This window comes from Glycine max, chromosome 17 (assembly GCF_000004515.6).
Source record: "Glycine max cultivar Williams 82 chromosome 17, Glycine_max_v4.0, whole genome shotgun sequence".
NCBI lineage: Eukaryota > Viridiplantae > Streptophyta > Magnoliopsida > Fabales > Fabaceae > Glycine > Glycine max.
The window spans coordinates 38,611,131-38,631,962 of NC_038253.2; the positions used below are offsets into that span (position 1 = coordinate 38,611,131).

Below are 20,832 nucleotides of genomic sequence, written 5' to 3' on the forward strand. Positions count from 1 at the left end.
GTTTTAGAAGAGAGTTTAATACATTTCGAATTTTAAATTCAAAAAATGTTTTCTATATATTACTCCAGGAATTGAATTTTTTTTTTTAAAAAAAAAGAAACAATCTTCTAAAATTTCAATTCCAAAATATTTTAAATTCTCTTTCAAAAATAATATTTTGAAATTTTAAAAAAATGGTGCAATTTCAAAAAGGCTGCTACGCAATTATTTCCTTTTTGTATAAGGAGAATAGTTTGGCCCATAATAATTAAAACAAGCCAGATTAATTTCAAATATATATATCATTTACTTTTTCTCATTTTGAAAAGAATAAATAAATACAGACCAACTCAAAGGTAAAATAACTAAAACTCAAGTTTTAGATTTAAAAAAAAAATATATTTACTATTAATTTTTATAAAGTGAAGAGACTCATATGTTCGCAAAAAGTTGATTTATGTTGGCTAAAAAAGCCATTATATAACTATTACATTAAAAAGTAAAATATTTCTGGTCAAATGTGTAATAAAAGCAATGAGCAAAATAGTTAAGTAAACTTTGGCTACCTGTGGTTGGCACATGAAAATGACATTAGTAGTGTTTTTCTATTTAAGGATAAGATTCCTGAACTTGTAGGGATCAAAGTCAGAAAACTTTGGTCTTGACTCGGAAAACAAGTACAAGTTACAATAAATAATTAATTTTAATTATTATCAATGAGTAATTTTAAAAGTAATTAATTATTTATTTTCTTGAAATCTAATAGTTATAAAAATAATTAATTTTAACTATTAATTTTCAAGAAAATAAATGATGTGAATAAAAAATAATTTTAAAAAAGTTACTTAATTATTGGCTTCTAACACCTATTTTTTTCACACACACATTTCATTATAACATTAAACAATTTAATAGTTAAATTTAATAAAATCATATTTTATTAATATTATTTTATAACTTTAAGTTAACATTCTTATAATTGGAACAAGTTGAAATGGTGATCTTTAATACTACATGTTTGTATATACACGCCTTTTATAACTTTAAGTTAACATTCTTATAATTGGAGCAAGTTGATATGGTGATCTTTAATACTACATGTTTGTACACACACGCGTTTTATTTTGTTTTACATAGATATTCTTCCTTGAAAGTAATGCATATTTGAGATATGAGTAGACATATAGATATATTTCTCTCAAACAGATATTGGAATCTTAATTTATCATGTTGTGAAAATTAATTCTTTTCACTAATTTTTTTTATTCCTAAAAATTAAATACGGTATTTACAACACTAATTACAGATGTTGAATCCCGTAACATAAACCCCCTTATTGCTTTCCACTAAACGACCCCTTGTTTCTTTCCACTAAATTTAACCCTAGCTCGTTGATCATACACGTCTTTATGTATACACACACAATTACATAATACACAGCCCAAAGTATCCGTAAGCCTTGTTCATGCCATAAGGAACATAAGAAAAAATTGACAATATATAAACCATCTTCTTGGGAATTTTTGCAAGGAACTAATAGGGTTATTATATACGCACTTTTATTTATTTCCTGTCAATTTTTACTTATTCAAATTATCATCACATTAATCAATTTTTCTTTCTATAACTTTCTCTCCGTTCTACCTATCCAAAATTGCGGTGTACGCTCAACTTTTTCTGAATTAATATTTCAGAGTTCAGAATGACACCATTTACTATTGTTGCTGTTAAAGTGCATCACGAGAGGTGCGAGGTGAGGGAGTAAAAAAGATAGAGAATCTTTTATGTTTAAATGAATAATGCGAATGACACACTATCCAATTCCACTGGCCACCCCTCCATGCAACTTTCGTGATCACTAACCAACATTAACCTTGCCAACATGCTTATGTCATAAACACAAACATAAAAGCAAAAATCCCAAGTCTCCTGGGGCCCACAACCAAAATATTGTCCATATACCATGCATGTATGAATCTTAATTAATTAATAAAGACACATCTCTTCTTCTAATAATTCAGAGTTTGAAGCTTAATCGTAGAGTATAAAAATAAATTATGTTAAAAGAAAAATATATATATATATTATGTATATTTATAATAAAAATTAATAATCATTATTTCCAACTAAGACTATTTCATATATGATGAGCAAAAATAAAAAAAATAACAAAAACACAAGAGCATCTTATCAGCAATAATCTTTAATCTTTCTTATTTGCTTGATTCAAATTTTGACCTAATAAAACTATGCAGTTCCTATCTATGAACACAACACACGAGTACTACCAATTAATACTATATTAGATCAACTAACTAGAAAATTAAATGTCAGCTAAGTCTTCCCTTCACATATGCTTTTTGCATTTTTTTTTCTTACAGAATATCCCATGGTTATACGATATTGTATAACTAGCTAACTATATAACATTTTGATTCGGTCAATGTGGCTTAATGTCAGCATAGCTAAAATCAACCCACTCTGGATAGGAACTTGTAGCAAATTCACCAACTCTCTCATAATGGCAGTTAGGACCATTGGCAAAATCAAAGGGAAATCCAAAGCCAAAATCCATCAACATTTCCATAGATTCATCACTAGCATGCTGTTGTTCTGGATGTGACACATTGTTGTTGTTCATTGCAATTGAAGAGGAATCCGAAATGCTGCTTGAACCTTCTTGAGACAATGACAGCATAGGATTATTATTATTATTATTGTTAATAATCCTTGAACTTGCACCAATTTGTGACACAACATCATCCATGACTTGTGGACTATACAACCCATGATGAGTTTGGTCAAAACTAATAATGCTTTTTTCATTATTAGTGATGAATAATGCATTATTAGCATCTAAGACTGGCAGCACTGAGGGTGGGGAATTTTGATTTTGTGAAGGGAAAGGTGAATTTTGACTAGTCTTGACATTTTGGTTGTTGGTTAGTGATGATGGAGTTGAAGTTGAAGGAAGAGTGTCATTGTGAGTCAATGTTTTGAGGGTAACTTTTCTAGCCATGATCTTCTTCTTCAGTTTCGTGTTCCAGTAGTTTTTCACATCATTGTCGGTTCTACCAGGAAGTTTAGAGGCTATGGCAGACCATCTGCAAGAGCAAAGAACACAGATTTCATGAGAAATCACCTTGGTCTAAACTTAGAATAATATTTGTTCATAAGCCTAATAATTAGACCCCCATTAACTTCAAAATATGGTTTTGGTTTCTTTAAAGTGTTCATTAAATGCACTCTACATAATAAAATACACAACAACTCTTATAATAAATATATATTATCTTTTTATTTCATTTATATCTTTTTGATTAAATTACTCGTTTCATTCTTATACTTTTATTATTCTTATCTTTTTAGTTCTTATAGTTTATATTTTAATTCTTTTTTAATTTTTTTAGTGTGTTTTTTTTAGTTATTATAATTTATATTTTAATTCTTTTTTAATAGTTTGAAAGTGATATTTTTAATCTCTATAATTTATATTTTAATTATCTTTTAATCCTTACTAAAAAACATAAAAATAATTAACTATAACTTGGTTATAATTTACCAATTATTATTTTATTATAAATTATCTTACGATAAATTAATTACGAATTATTTTAATATTTTTTATAGTTAATTATAATTGATAATATTACTCATGATGGTAAGGATTAAAATGAAATTAAAATATAAGGACTAAAAAAGAATTAGAATATAAATTATAAGGACTAAAAAAATCACTTTCAAAACTATAGAGACTAAAAAAAATAAAATGTAAACTATAAGAAATAAAAAAATTAATTTAACCTATCTTTTTTTTAAATCACATTTGTCATTTTTCTTTCTTTATCATTTTTTTTATCTTTCTGTAGCTTCTCTCTATTCTAATACTTTCCAAATAAAAAATAAAAAATATTCCATGATCTAGAATCATATTATTTCGACCAATCTTTATGACACATATATAACACCTTTTTTATTTCACAAAAATATATAAATTTTTACAGTAACAATAATAAAATTTAAATCTAAAATATTACTCAAATCTCTCATCATTAATGAAAAAAATTAACAACACACCATTCATATATATATATCAGGATCATGTGATCCGGTGATTTAGACCATATGATAATTTTTTTATTCAAATACATAATTATAACGGTTGGTTAAAGTATAATTATAATAATCTCTTATGGGTGTACTTCATCAATATATCAGTTGTTGAATATTTTTTTTAATCGATGATCAATATTATAGTGTTAATTAAACTGAAACGATGTTTGGAAAAACATGCCTGCTTCCCATCTGAGCATAGAGGGTGCAAATGATGTTGTCCTCTTCTTCAGTAAAGCCTCCATGTTTGATGTCTGGCCTCAGATAATTGAGCCACCGTAGACGGCAACTCTTGCCACACCGTCTAAGGCCTGCATAATAATATATACTATCATGACGTGATATTTTGTAAAGTAAAAGAAAAACACAGAGAGAGAGAGAGAAAATCAAATCTTATAGTTGTTGAAATGAGAAATTAATTAAGAAAGTATATATAATAGGTGAAACTCCCCACTCCTAGTTTTATGCCGTGAAAGCTTCACAAGCTATTTATGAATTTTGAACCCGGATTCAAAAAAAAAACAACGCGTGGTATACTTGGAAATTGTACAAATTATGGAAACGGAAATAGATAGCATTTTTCAATGTGTTTAATTCAAATTAAAGTAGCACGAGCATGGTTGTTTTTAGATAATTATGTTGATTAAACATATAATTTTAGGTTTGTGTGTATAGAATAATATTTTCTAAGAAAAATCTATCTCGTAAATTGATTGCAATATCATGAGATATTAGTTTTGACTCTTAACCAAAAGATTGACAAAAAAAAAAGTAGCTAGCAAATGAAAATCATCATTGATATTAAGGAAAAATGCCTGTATCAATAACACAAAATATTCCAAGTCCTCTTCATGTTGAATAAAACAAAGTAAATAAATAATGATGTTTGCTGCAGATGGGTATCCAAGAAAAGTCTAAGAACAATCTAGGCTGGATTCATTTTCATGGGGTGTTGGTTATCCTTCAATTGGAGAAAAAAAATATAAAACAGGAACAAAGAATCAACAAATATTTATGAATGAAAATGGGTGTCCAAGAAAGTGTTGAAATAATGTATATATATATATATATATATATATATATGCATGCTAATAAAGGGAAGAGAGAAAAACCAGCTTTTTTGGGCAATGCAATCCAATTTCCACCAGTGCCATGAGTCTCTACATAATTTTTGAGTGTTGCATCTTCTTCTGGAGACCATGGTCCTCTCTTAACGTTGGCTTTGTCACAACAAGGAGCTCTTCCCATGGCCACTCTCACGCAGAAAACCTCTTAACAGAACCCAGAACAAAAAAAATGAGACTTTGATGCTTTTTCTGGTGATGAAGATGTTATAAAGTTGGTGTCATCTGAGGCAGAGGGACCCAGTGAACTACAAGACAGAACATTGCATTTACTACAACATTTTAACTAATACTAATTAATAAGATAAGATGAGACGTTGAGACTGTTCAACTTACAAGTTTGTACAAGCCAATTTCGGTTCTAATTCTAGGCCTGTTTGTTGTTGGTTTGAAAATGGGTTTGGTCCACCTTCTTGGCCTGTCAAGTTTATTCTTTTTTACACAATTTTACAAAAACAAAAATAAGACAGTGAACACATTCTTTAATATACTTTTTTTTAACGTACATTTTATTAATGATTAAAATTGACCGAAAATTATAAAAGAGAGACTCGTTAAACAGCAAAGTAAGACATACAAAAGTTTATATTTTTAATAAATTTTAATAAACAATTGAAAAAGTATTACTAGCATTTTTGTTAAAAAAAATTATAGGAGTAGTTTTTCATAAAAGAATATGTATTTTATTAAGAGTAAATACTTAATTTTATTCTTTAATTTATTAGCGTGAAGAGTTAGATCCAAAGATAAAAAAATTAAAATTTTATTCTTAAAGTTGCAAAAAATATGATAAATTATCACGTATCATCACTGTCATGTGTAAAAAATTAGTTTTTTTTATTTGATTTATAAACTTAACAATTTATTATTATTTTAATTTTGAACTTAATCACTTATTGACATTTTCGTCATTGAATTTAATTATGTAATATCATTTTAGTTCCTAAAAATACTCTAATTTTTTAATTAAATGTCACACTACATATAAATGATCAGTATAGTGATAATAAATGACATTTGCTTATAATAATAACAATTACTTATGATGATGAAAATTGAATAAAAAATAATTGTCAAATATAGAAATAAAAAATATCATATTTTATTTAAAATGACTATTAATTTATTTTTTATATTTTGAAAATTTTAAATTCTAAAAAAAGTATTATAACAATGACATACAATAATATAACTAAATTGAAAATAAATAAACATATGAAAATTAAATTATTTTTCATAAAAATCAAATTAAAAGCAAAGAGATGCAAAAATAAATCATTTTATCCTACCAAAATTTAAGACAAAATTATATATTTTTGGGTTTTCACCTTTGATTGTATTTTCTTTTATTTGTATACGCCAACATGAATAATATAATGGGTGAACTATTGTCTACAAAAATAGGTGAAATATATTTTCAATTTTATAGGTTGTATATATTGTATACTCCAACATAACCAATGACAACTAAATTCTTTATTGATAATATAATGGGTGAAAATTACAATAGTTTATAACAAATCATGTCTTCTAATACTCATTCATTGATCAACAATGTGAAAACTGCAAAATGACATGTAAAAAAATGATCCTAACACTTTTATTTTTCATGTCGTCTTATACTCAACGTTATATTGGGTCAGATTTTTCTTAAGTGTCTTTTAATCATTAACATTATTCCATAAAATAGATTAATTAATTAATTAATCTAACATTCTACACATATTGATAATATATAAGATAATAACTTGATTTGTATATAATATTTGGTTTAAAATCCAAAGATATAAGGTTGGTTAGATGGTTAAGATGAAGGAGAAGGAGAGAAAAACGGTGGATTCAGGTTCATTCTCTCTTGCTAACAAAATTGAAAAACTAGCAATTATCATTTGGTGTAAAAAAGAAATTGGTTGGAACCTTATAAAATATTGTTAGTGATGTCCTAAATCTAGCACTTACTATTGGAATGTAATCACACTCATAAATTAATTTCATATTTATAATAATTTAAAGAGAAAAAAAAAGTTATGTAATGAGAGTAAATAAGTTTTTAAATATCTTAAGTAATTCAAATGATGATTTGTGATGAAATGTCATTCTAAAATAGCTCTACACCATTGATGCATAAGCATTAAACTCTATTTTAAATGACAAAGTTACAAAATAAAAATAGGAGTGAGAGAATATGACAATGTCTATGCTAATAATTTTAAGCAACATGAGAATTAATTGAAAATTTCAAAGTATTTTCAAATTAAAATGATATTACATTTTAAATTTAGGGATTAAAATATTAATAAGTGGTTATATTCAATGATTAAAATAACATCAAATTGTTATTAAGTTCATAGATCAAATTAAAAAATCAATTTTTGAACATATAATAATTATTTTAAGTCATCGTGGAAAATATCATACAGACATAATTACCTTAGATAATAAAGAAATGTATATCACTAATTTCTGATTCTTCTTACAAATTCAAGGAGAATTTTTTTTGTCACCTCGTAACAATTCAACCACGAAAATGAATATTTATTCCTTTTTTATTTTGAAAAAAATCCAAGCCAATGTTAAAAGTTTAAACCCTGAAATTGAATACATTTTGCTTATTTTATACTCAGACGACGTGTTCCTGCCGCGTCCGCCACCGCTCCACCACGCAGCATATACTCACAGCAATAACAGCATTGCACTGAACCCTAACTCATCACTGCACTTGCGAAGACACAGCCACAATCACGCATCGCTGAAACTCGTCATCACACTATTAGACTCACTAGCACTGATCTCCTCCTCCTCCTCCGCCGTGAACGTTGGTGGTCGACGACGGCGTTGCGGTTCATACGTTGTATTCCTGGAGTGGTCAGTACTGGGGCTGGGAATCTGAAATTTGAATCGAATGCTATTGATATAGCTTAATGGCTGCGTTATGTTGTTTTACTTGAAGTATTGTTTGTTTTCTGTTTGTTGTTATGATGTTTGGAAGTGCTTCCCTAAGCTTGGTTCTACTTTAGTTTGTTGATGGCTATGTGAGAATTTGTTGTTTTAAAGTATATTTATTTTATTATTTTGTGCTCTTATGTAGAATTTGTGTTGACAATTCATAAGCTACTTTATTGTTGACTACTGCTGGTTAAGTGTAACAATTTTTCTGAAATAGATACGAAGATGACTAGGTGTTAGGCGGATGTGTACCATGTTTATAGGTTGCTTCAACCTTCCCATTGTTGTTTTGACTTTCTATAGATGCTACTTTCTACCTTATGTGTCTTGAGATTGAAACTAATCTTGTATGTTATAACATCATTGATCTTAACTTAACTACTTCTGCTTGTTGTTTTCATATCATAATCATCATGAGACTCCATGAAGTCACATAAAATCTGTTATCTGAACTTAAAACATTAACAATGGATGCTAAGGATCATTATAAAAAATGCATGAAGATATGAAATTTGGATATCAATTCTAGCAAGAACATGGGAGGGGCTAGAGCTAGTCCATTTGCAAGTGGGCTAGCTTTTTTAGTGAGCAGGGCAATGGGCTGGCCATAACCCATAAGGTCCTGTGGGCTTCTGGCCTTGCAGGTTCTTTGCCCTATGGGTTTTTGGCTGGCCCAAATAGGCTATGGCTGAGAGGGGGTGGGTTGGCTCATTTGACAGCTCTAGCTATGAAATCCTTCATGTTTTTTCTCTTTTTTTTTTCTGGTTCAAGAACTTTTGCCTTTTTACTGATTGTAGCTGTGAATGTGATTATTGTTGAAAGTTGAAACATTCTATGTTGAATAAAGAAATAAAAAAGCCCATTTATTTCTGCTAATGAACTAGTGTTTTCCTTTGTTGGCTACAGATGTTGAATCATGTGAGCAATAATAATAGCTGCTCATGGCTGTTGTTTGTAGCGAGGCACTACTCTAGAATTCAACCCCCAAGGCCGGTTTCTGTTGAACCAGTAATCAGTGTTTCTAACAATATTGCCCGCCTGGATGCTCCCAAAGAAGGTCCTAAACCCAGACAGCTACTATCATTGCCACCTTTTCCTGGTCACCCCTTGCCCGACAAGAGCTCAATTAGTGGTTCTCGACAGCGTGATTATGTTACTGCTGTCAATTGGATTAAGTATTACTTCAAGGGCACATGGGGTTCTGTCATTGAATCCCATTTCAGGGAGGGTCTTGTAAGTATCTACTATTTTATTGTATTAACGGATGCACTTTTTTTCCCCCTGCTGCCTAATCTATTATCTACTTGTTGACATTGCCTTAAATTGGTTATACAATTTTTATCGGGACTGTTTCTATCATAACTGATAAGAGGTTGAATCTCCATGTCCTTGAGGAGCATAGAAGTTAGAACACATGATAAGAATAAAGATTAAGAGCCATGTCTTTAAGGTTAGCATGTGATAATAATATTGTAGGTTCAAATCTTTACAAGGCCACCTACTCACCCTCACCCCTCACCCCTCACCCCTCACCCCTCACCCCTCACCCACCAGCCTACCTTGGTGCTTACACCTCCAATAAAGCAGGAAAAAAGGAGGAATAAATAACAGAAACAGTTTGTCTCCTACAAAATATTGTGCTTGAACTTGGCCTTTGTATCTAAGTAACTAAATTTTCTTAAAATTTTTGTGATTCACAGATTACTTTTCATATTCAAGTTATACTTTAATTTAAACCTTAAAATAAGGGCTTGGTTTGTTTTTGAATTACAATTATTGTAATTCCCTTACATCATCCTGCAAGAAGGTCATAAAGTTCAATTGGGTAGTCCTGGAAGTGCCTAGAGGAACCTATTTAGCAAGGAAGTGCATGCTGTTGTATAGATGGTGTTTTTGAATATTCTGTTGGCATACTACACATTCTAAAGTCCAAGGGAGATGCTCATAAAATTCTAATTACTTTGCAAGTTGGAATAAGTAGCAGAATTGCAGGATCTACATTTTCTGTGTTTGATAATTTTTAATGGTCTGATATATATATGTTGATTGAGAAGTGTACTTACAGGCTTTGTTGATAATTTCCTATTCTAGGTGCAAATGGAGGCTGATGACTCTTCCACTCAGAAAGAAGAGCAGATGAAACCTATGCGAAAGGTATTCATCTCTACATTTACCTGTTAATTCACCATTTTCTATAAATAAATTTAACTTTGGGTAATTTTCTCTTTCTCTATCTCTGTTTTTCAACTATAAATTTTAGTCAATTGCTTATGAATTATGATTTATTTTAGGTTTAATAATACTACAACTATACAGCTTAACTGCAGATTAGACCAAATGAAGTGATGAAACGTGGTGCCAGAGTTCATGTGCCTGTGTCAATTTGTGAGACTAGGATTTCCAAAAGATACGATGCTATTCCAAGTGGAACACTATATCCAAATGCCGACGAAATTAAGTATCTGCAGAGGCTGGTGATTTACAAGGCATGCCTTTCAACTAGTGTCAAATTTATTTTATTTTACACTTTTCTGTTACTATTCTTATTGTTCAATTGCATGGAAATATAATTTATTTATTGCATATTGCATTTGAATGTATTGCTTTCAGGACTCAGCTATTATTGTGCTAAATAAACCTCCAAAATTGCCGGTTAAGGTTTGGATGTCTATTCTTCAATATTTATAGGAATTCACTTACTTTTAGTTATGAGATTTTAGTTTCTTGCTTATGACCTGGTTAGGGGAGTTTGCCAGTTCATAATAGCATGGATGCTTTGGCAGCTGCGGCACTATCCTATGATTATGATGAGGGTCCTAAACTGGTAAACTACCCCTCTTGTAAATCATTACAACGGAACAATTTGGTCTATACTTGACAGTAAATTAATCATCTTGTAAAAAATGGATATCTATTCATAATTTCATATAGATATGCTGGCACCCCCTACTTTTACAAAAATATTAACATATTAAAATCTGTGATAACTCTGGAAGTATTAGTCAATTTCATGGCTTAGTCCTGGTTTCTCATTACTGGGAAGACCTTCAGGCCAAATTTTAACAGGAGCAGATTTATTTGCGGCATAGTCCAATCACTGTAACCAAGACAGTGGAGATACCCTACACTTCCAAAAAAGAGATATAATTCAGTGTTGTACGTATTGTTCAAATCATATGATTTGACTCTCAATTAGATATGAAATGGCACCTATGTGATAAAAATTGTTTTTGAATCAATTTTAGCTTGAATCTAATGCCACAAATCGCATGTGAAGGTGAGAGTGGGGACAAAAACAGGGCACTCAACTCACTGAGTTGGGTTATTTGGAGGCAACATTTTGGCAGTTTCCCTCTCTTCTAAGAAAAAATAAATTACCAAAGTAAAAACAACCCTAAAAGCCCTTTTCCAGAATCCAAGTCGTGCAAAACCCAATCTGTTCTGCTTCCACAATCTGCTTTTCTGGATTGTGCAAGTGGGCTGTGGAATCATGAATAAACTGTTTTAGATGCGATTCATTTGATGATGGCTTTCGATTCAAGATAAAAAGTGATTCAAAGAACAATTTGTATCACATAGGTGCCATTCCATTTCGTATCTAATTGGGAGTCAAATCGTATGATTCCATCAATACTAACTACACTGATATATATCTCTTTTTTGTATGTGTTGGGTGTTTACATTGTCTTGGTTTCGGTGATTGGCCTATGCCTCAAATGAATCTTTTCCTGTTAGTAGTTGGCTTTTTGTTAATGTTAAGATTACATATTCTGTTATTATGATTAGATAGTAATTAGTGATTTAGTCATTATTAGATTGATCCTTTGTAATCAAAATTGATCCTGTTTACTCATCATAAATAAAGGCTGTGTGGTCATACACAAAACACAACATACAGTAAACACTGTTATAGTTAACTTAATGCTTAATATGAAAGTTCAAATATTTTAATTTAATTTTGAATGATAAACTTCATTGCTTTTCTTTTTTATTTCTCTCTTTCCAATTCTAAGTGGTTAAGAAAAAAAAGATGTTTGGTTTTAGCTTTGGAATTATAGGAATTTATTGACCACTGTTTTGATAGTGTAGTTTGCTTGAAACTAGAAAAGATTTGAAAATACATTCATATTGATTGCATAAAATTTAATTAATTTCATTCACTAATGAAAGGCTTTTAAAATTTGAATTTTTTTTGCTTAATGTTTCTTATATAACCTGAATACCTGATTATTTTTCTTCATTTTTTTTTGTCAGCAAAAGTATATATATATATATATATATATATATACAAGATGATATAAAGTAGACTAGTGGTTCCACTGGTCAGGCTGGTTTCAGACTGATAGGATCCAAACTAGTCGTCATGTATACAACTACAATAACCCTCAGCTAGTGTCCCCTCCTAAACTACAGAAACCTACTGTTAGATTACTAGACCAATAGTTGAAGTGCATTGTAAAGTCTTTCTCCGTTGCTCTGAGCCATGTTCAGAGCAGAAACAATGCATCTTCCATCAGCTTACTACCATTGAATGGTTCATTCAAGAAAATGACCTTAATCCTATGCTGCCAAATGGACCAGGTTAGAGCTACCCACCCGCACTTCCACCTGTTGTATTTTTTCCCTCCATTCATCCCGTTTTCGTGCTGCATAAAATGGTGCCTTGGAATTATAGGATAGGCCCCCAAGGTTCCGATCCACGATAGGGATTCCCAACATAAAGGTTGTGATTTGCTGCAGTCAAAAAATAGGTGGGATGCATCCTCCTCCTTATTTCTGCAAAAAGGGCACATGCTGTCATTTATCTCTACTTGCCTCCTTTGCAAGTTAGACTTAGTCGGCAATCGATCTCTAATTAACCTCCAAGCAAAGATTGATGCTTTAGCTGGGAGCTTTAGCTTCCATAGGTCCTGAAGTGCTCCATCCAGATTTACCTCCACTGAACTTCCTTGCAGCAAGTTGTAGGCACTCCTTGTAGAGTAATATCCATTAGGTTCAGGTTTCCACATCCGGCAGTCTGTTGTATGTTGCTGGAGTACAATCTGTGAGATGTCTTCCATAAAACCTACAGTCGAGGCAACTTCATTATCAAATAGAGGCCTTCTCCATGAAAGGTTCCATTCCCAGGCTGATTCTTTGAAACTCCCCACTTGCTCGATGAGTTTTTGTTGCTGGCGAGATATCTGATACAGCCTGGGGTATTTCAGAATTAGTGATTCACCATTTCCAGACGAGCAATCCTCCCAAAATCTGATTTTATCCCCACACCCCACTCTCCATGTTGTTCCATCTTGAAGGACATTATTCAGCTGTTGGTCATGAGTCACCTCCATTAGGTCCTGCCACCATACTGACTCGTTGTTGACTCTTTTACCGTCCACCAGTGATCTCCACCCACCATACTTGGAATCCAGTATTCTGGACCATAACTCTTTGTTTTGCTGAAGCATATCCCACCTCCACTTTCCAAGTAGTGCTTTGTTGAAGGTCCTTATGTCTTTTATACCCAAACCCCCTTTTTCTTTTGGAAGGCAGACTATTTCCCATTTGACCCATGTTATCTTCCTTTGCTCCGATCCACCTCCCCATAAGAATCTACGTAGGAGTCCGATCAACTTATCCGCTACTCTGTCGGGCAGCCTGAAAAAAGAGAGAAAGTAAATGGGGATAGCTGATAGGGTAGACTGTATAAGGGTCACTCTCCCCCCGAAAGATAGGTGTTTTTGTTTCCATCTAGCTAATTTTCTCTCACACTTTCTAATGACTGGATCCCACAACTCGCTACGCCTTGGGTTTGCCCCAATGGGGATACCCAAATATGTGAAAGGCAAGGGCAGAATTCTGCAGTTCAAAAATTCAGCAGCCTCTCTTCTCCACTGATCAGATTTTTCCACTGCCCCAAAACAACTTTTCGCAAAATTTATTTTAAGACCAGATGCAAGTTCAAATCCCCTCAAGATTGTTTTGATGACCTTGACATTTTGCAAGGTGCCCTCATCAAAAAATATAGTATCATCAGCATATTGCAGAACCCCATTCTGTGCAGCATATATATTAGAAAATCCCACGAGACAGGGTCGTAAGCCCTTTCAAAATCTACTTTGAACACCAGACATGACTTTTGGCCCCTTTTTGCTTCCTCCACCACTTCATTAGCAATGATTACACTATGCAGCAGCTGTCTACCATCTATGAAAGCAGATTGTCTTTCATCTATGATGATTGGCATGACTTTCTTCAGCCTATTTGATAGCAGCTTGGCCACGATCTTGTATACACAGCCTATTAGTGAAATAGGTCTAGGGTAATAAATGAGGCATTGCTTCCCTTTGGGAAAATCCCATTTGCATGGAATTCATCAAGGAACCGGAGAATGTCAGGTTTCAGTAACTGCCAGAATTGCTTGATAAACTTGAAATTAAGTCCATCCGGGCCTGGACTTTTCTCACTACCGCCGTCCCATACCGCCCTCCTTATTTCTTCCTCATTAAAACTTCCCACCAGCGATTGATTTTCTTGCTGTCCAATGCTGTTAAAGCTGATCCCATTCAGTTTTGGCCTGCACTGCTGGGGATCTTGGAATCAATGTTGTTAATGGCGGATGGCGGTTCATGGCAGAAAGTCAAAATTTCGCCATAAAAATATGGCGGATGGCGTAGCGGAAAATGGCGGATGTCATGGCGGACAAAAAAAAAAAACATATATATAAACTCATTGAAATTGAAAAAAACAAAGGATTGCATTCAAATAAACTAAAAAAGTTTCATGAGTTCATACAATAATCAAGTACCAACACCAAATAAACTCATTAAAGAGTTCAAAATAAGAAAATGATAAAAACATAATGCAAAGTGCAAAGTGAGGCTCTAATCATCTTCTCCAATCTCAACATAATCATCTTCGTTGTTATCATATGGTAATGGAGCATCTCCCTCTCCTTCTTCCCCATCAGACGCCTCAAAATTGACCATGATTTCTTCTTCTTCAGATTCAACATCAATATTTTCCTCAGCATCTAGATCCTCATCATTTTCTTGGACTGCTTTTTGCTTCCTTGATGAAGATCCAACAACCATTGCCTGTTTTTTAGAAGTTTGGGCAGCAGCAACACTTGTTTTTTGCTTTTTCCGCCTAGTATACATCCTACACTCTCCAACCCCCGAAGCCTGATACACAGTTGCCCAATTTAGAGCATCATCATCTTCAAATACCAAATCATTTCCAGCATCATTATCATCATCTTGATCCATCTCTCCCACGAGCCATTCATTGCATACATCAATATCATTAAGAGAAATTGGATCAATTTCATCTCTTGCATTATATCTTTGCTTCAATTGTTGGTTGTATTTGACAAACACCAAATCATGCAACCTCTTGTGCTCAAGCCTATTTCTTTTTTTGGAATGAATCTACAACATAACAAATAAATGTTGATTTCAATCTCAAATATACTCCAAATAAAACTTGATCATCAAAATTAAATAAAATTAAAAAGTATAGTTAGAGTTTTGTCACAATTACTTGCTCAAACACACTCCAATTTCTTTCACATCCTGAAGCACTGCAAGTCAAACTCAAAATCTTAATAGCTAGCTTCTGCAAATTTGGAGTTTGTGACCCAAACATTCGCCACCAATATGCTGCAATACCAATTACCAACCAAGAGCATAACTTAGAATTCTGAATTATAACACTAGTACATAAAAAAATAGTATGATAAAAGTTTCTTACTAGGAGAATGGGTTTTCCTTTGAGCCATTGCAAAGTCGGAACCAAAGTGGTCAGCACCAATCTTGTAAAGATGCAACTCGGTTAGAATTTTCTGTTGCACATCAAATTGTGGAATCAACTTCTTAATGCACTCAAACAAACCATTGGTGACCTCAAAATCAAACTCCAAGTCAGTGTTGTCATAAAAGAACTCTGGATTTAAGAAGTGGGCAGCTACATGCAATGGCCTATGAAGCTGACAATTCCATCTTTTATCAATGATTGCAAACACATCTTTGTACTTGCTTTCATTGTTGTTGAAAGACTTGATAATTGTTTTTTTTGCCTTGTCCATTGCTTCATAAATATAGCCCATGGCTGGTTTCCTTTCACCATCCACAAGACGAAGCACTTTCACAAGTGGAGCCATGACTTTAAGAGTGTAAACCACACTATTCCAAAAAGAAGGCATGAGCACTACCTTTGCAGCTTCTTTTCCCTTAGGCTCCTTAGATAGCTTGTTCAAGGTCCATTCATCAGAAGTAAACATCTTTCTAATATTGGCTTTCTCTTTGTGAAGCCTTTCCAAGGTTAGATAAGAAGTGGCAAATCTAGTAATAGCATGTCTCACCAATTCCCTCTTGTTTGTAAAATTTCTCAACAAACTTAAGGTACTAGAATGGGCATAGATAAACCCAACTAGATTAATTGCCCTTCTAATTGTCTTCCTTATCAAGGGAAGCTTCCCAATATCTTCAAGCATCAAATCAATACAATGAGCTGCACAAGGAGTCCAATAAATATGTTTCCTTTTCTCCTCCAACAACTTACCCGCTAAAACATAGTTGCTCCCATTATCGGTTACAACTTGAACAACATTCTCTTCTCCAACTTCCTCCACAATGGCATCAAGCAACTCAAAAAGCTTTTCACCTGTCTTTACAAAATCAGAGCCATCAACAGACTTCAAAAACATGGTACCAGCTTGAGAGTTAATCAAAAAATTAATGATGCATCTTTGTTTCCGATCAGTCCATGCATCGGACGTAATAGTACAACCATACTTGACCCATTGCTCCCTATGGCCTTTCATCAAATTTTCAGTATATTCAACTTCCTTCTTCAAGAGTGGAACTCTAATGTCATGATAGCTAGGAATGGGCAAATGTGGCCCATATTGACCAATGGCTGCAACCATGTTCTCAAAGCTTTTCAATTTAATGAGGTTGAATGACAAACCTGCTTGGTACCAAAAGCGAGCAATATGTTGATGCACCTTCAATACTTCATTCTTATCCATTGACTCTCTTATGTTCATTTGCCTCAGCATCTCCATTTTTCTCCGATTGATTGCATTTTCTGGATTCTTACAAAATTTGTCCATTGGTCCTTTTTTAGTCCCACACTTTGTCTTTGCACTTGCAGCAGCATTACAAGAGTCCGCAAACTCATCTTCTTCACTTCCATCACATCCAATCGGTTCACCAAATTCAAAATCTCTTATATTTGCCATATTACCACTGCCAGAAGTACTGTAAGTGGTCCTGCTTTTTTTTGTAGCCATATATTCCTTCAACTCTTCAACTACATTTGGGGGAGTTTTCTTGCAAGCTGCAACGTTGCCCGACTTCCCAATCAGGTGTTGTTTGGCTCGGGTTATTCCTCCCTTAGTGATTTTTCCACAGAAATTACAAACAATGGTGTTTGTATCTCCTTCCACTAGTGAATGGCAATATTTCCAGCCTGGGTCTGCCTTACTTTTCCTCGTTGCACTTGCAGTAGCAGCATCGGATGATGGTTCAGCCATTTAAAATCACTAAAAAGGGACTGAACAGGAAAAAAAAATTATGGTGTCAAATACGAAAAAAAAGGGACTGTTAGTAAAAAGGGGTGTCAAATAGCAAAAGGAAAAAAAAAGTTGTAGACAGAAAAATGGGGTGTCAAACAGCAAAAAGCCCAAATCAAAATAAAAAAAAAAGATCAAGGCTGGCTGACCCGCGTCTGCGTCTTCGTCTTCTTCGTCTTCTTCACGAGACAGAAAGAAGAGGTGTCGCGGTCGCGGGAGGCTGCGTTGCCGGGGCTCGCGCGAAGTTGGCCTTCGTCTTCGTGTAAGGGTGTCGCGGGCGGCGGCGGTTGGGTGCGCGGACTGTGCGGGTGTCGTCTGTCGCGGCAGCGGCTGGGTGCGGCGGGGTGAGGGAGGGACGCAGAGCTGTTTTGAATCACAGCTGCGTGGGACAACATTTAATTGAATGCATAACCGGGTAGGGTTGGGTCGGGTCGGCCCAACTCCTACCGCAGACAAAAACCAAGCAAATCCCGCCATTTTTCGCCACCCCGCCATAACCGCCACGACCGCCATGGCTATGGCGGCCGCCATCCCAAACCCGCCACGCCACCGCTATTCGGTGGCGTTTTTTCGCAAATCCGCCACCTAAATCCGCCATGGCGCCGCCATGGCCGCCATTTAACAACACTGCTTGGAATCTCTGCTGGAAAATCCTGTGGACTTCCTCTTTCACTCTAGATGGTTCATCGACCCAGGAGCCATCAATGAGCACTCCATTCACTCTAGATTATTTTTCTTCATAATATGTCAAATGGTGTAGTTATTTCTTCAGCTCTTCTACTCTATACTAATATGATTTGGACTCTGAAGCTGTTTTTTAGAAGTGGTTGATATTGAAAATACAAGAGAACTTGATTATTTTGTTGGCCTTCTCAGGTTCACCGTCTTGACAGAGAGAGCAGTGGCATCCTTTTACTGGGGAGAACTAAAGATAGTGTATCTCATCTCCAATGGTTGTTCAGTAACATTAACAATGCAAAATCTTCTTGTAAGGTGCCTTAAATACATGAAATAATGAACTTCTATTTTCTGTAGTGTTTAGTCAGTGAATCTTTGAAAACACTCTGAAAAACAGCTTAATATACTTTCATTTGAATTTTAACATTAACTGGATATTTTAGGATTGGAATGAAGCATGTGAAGCTACATATCAGAGGTATTGGGCATTAGTCATAGGGACTCCCAAGGAGAAGGAAGGCATAATTCATGCTCCTCTTTCTAAGGTTTATGAACTTTCTCATCTCATTTTTAGTTTCTTCTCTATATCTATACATTCAGTGATAACATGTTTAATGTGGTTGGTATCTTCCAGTGTGTTGATTGTAATTGTATGCCTTCTATTTCAGGTGCTTCTAAATGATGGGAAGACTGAGAGGATAATACTAGCTCACCATTCAAGTGTAGAACCTCGCCAAGAGGCTGTAACTGAGTATAGGGTGCTTGGTCCACAGATAAATGGATGCTCGTGGGTTGAGCTGCGTCCACTTACTTACCGAAAGCATCAGGTATCTTGGAAACAATTTTGTTTTCTCTATTCAACTGAATTGTTCATGTAGAGAGAGAGAGAGAGAGTAAACACAATTTCCATCTGTAAGGATATTCTTGGGATATCTTAAACCCAGATTATCTCTAGAATATGTTGTGGAATCACCAACAGGGGGGTGGTTCTGGGTTGAGCTTCTGCTCCTGCAAAGCCAGGACTTTGGTTTGATTCCAAGGCAACCCCACCGGTAGGTTATATTTAATCCCACTACGAATTCTTTTTGAGGTAGGTGGTCTTCCCTGGCCTTACATAGAGGCTAGGCATCATCTAATCTAAACTTCCACCCAGCATAAAAGAAAAAGAACGTGTGTAAATGTGTAATCAATTAGTTATATATAATTGAGGAATCAATTTAGGAGTTGTTTTCTGGTGCTGATATATTTCCTGATTTGTTTCTGTATTTAATTTGGGTAAGGTCGGTAGATTGTTAGTCACTTAGTCTTATTGTTAGTGGGCTTGGGGTTGCACCTAATTATTAGTATAAAACTATAAATAAGAGGATTAGGTTATGGTATTGTAATGTATTGCACCCTATAAATTATATTTTAAGTTTATTTCCTTTAGCGGTCTTTCTATCTTTTCCTTGTTCACTTCAAACCTACTAATTCTTACAAATATCTAAAAGGTGCCTCCTTTATCCTTTTTTTTTTTTTGCTTTGTCTTTCATTAAAGATGACCTGGTTCCAGTTCCTATTTTCTGATATAAGGATGGAATTTTAACCTTACATGCTTCAGATGATTTCTTCTATTTGGTTCCTGAGGCCATGACTGTCATGTCTTCTATTTGAAGTTGCATGTAAAATGAAAATACATATCATCATTGTTATAAATTCATATCAATTTGTACCATTTGCCATTTTAGTTATTGTGATGCCCTGTTAAATATACCAACCTCATTAAAATACTACAGGGAAAAAAAGTCCAAGTTTATTATTCTTAAGTGCTGTAATAATTCACATGGCACGGGATAATTAGGATAGAAAATATTTGGCATGATTCAGGCTTTTTTTTTTTCTATAAATTTTATTTGCTGATTTCTTCTTCCCTTTTCCAGTTGCGTGTCCATTGTGCTGAAGCACTTGGCACACCGATAGTGGGTGACTATAAGTATGGCTGGTTTGTGCACAGCCGATGGAAACAAATGCCGCGAGTGGATATCGAGCCAACCACCGGAAAACCATACAAGTTGCGGAGGCCGGAAGGCCTAGATGTTCAGAAGGGAAGTGTTTTATCAAAGGTTCCTCTATTGCATCTTCACTGCAGAGAACTTGTACTCCCCAACATTGTTAAGTTTATGCATGTTTTGAACAATAGTTCAGAAGAACTACGTACTTCACTTAGAGAGCAGCCTGATGTTCTTCGCTTTGTGGCAACAATGCCTTCACATATGAGAATTAGTTGGAATCTTATGTCATCGTATTTAGTCTGAAAGAACTGCAAAATGCGTTTTGTTGATTAACTGAAGGGGAAAGAAATAGTGTTAGCTAGTATTTATTAGTTTAGGCAAAGGTATCATAGGTTAAAGTCCAATGACATTGAGTATTAATATATAATTGAAACTTTTCTGA

At 33.9% G+C, this 20,832-nt stretch overlaps 2 protein-coding genes across 2 annotated transcripts; one reads left to right on the forward strand and one right to left on the reverse strand.

The window, feature by feature from the left end:
• Positions 1 to 2,113: 2,113 nt before the first annotated feature.
• Positions 2,114 to 5,401, reverse strand: LOC100789985 (transcription factor RAX2). The gene is made up of 3 exons (XM_003550246.4): positions 5,205 to 5,401; positions 4,274 to 4,403; positions 2,114 to 3,083 (listed from the first exon to the last, which is right to left on the reverse strand). The coding sequence occupies exons 1-3, from the start codon at positions 5,338 to 5,340 to the stop codon at positions 2,420 to 2,422; spliced, it is 930 nt and encodes a 309-aa protein (XP_003550294.1). The 5' UTR covers positions 5,341 to 5,401; the 3' UTR covers positions 2,114 to 2,419.
• Positions 5,402 to 7,808: 2,407 nt separating this feature from the next.
• LOC100817786 (RNA pseudouridine synthase 3, mitochondrial) lies at positions 7,809 to 20,832 on the forward strand. Its single transcript, XM_006601187.4, has 10 exons — positions 7,809 to 8,081; positions 9,069 to 9,395; positions 10,254 to 10,316; positions 10,490 to 10,648; positions 10,773 to 10,820; positions 10,906 to 10,986; positions 18,598 to 18,714; positions 18,843 to 18,944; positions 19,068 to 19,226; positions 20,319 to 20,832. The coding sequence occupies exons 2-10, from the start codon at positions 9,069 to 9,071 to the stop codon at positions 20,691 to 20,693; spliced, it is 1,431 nt and encodes a 476-aa protein (XP_006601250.1). The 5' UTR covers positions 7,809 to 8,081; the 3' UTR covers positions 20,694 to 20,832.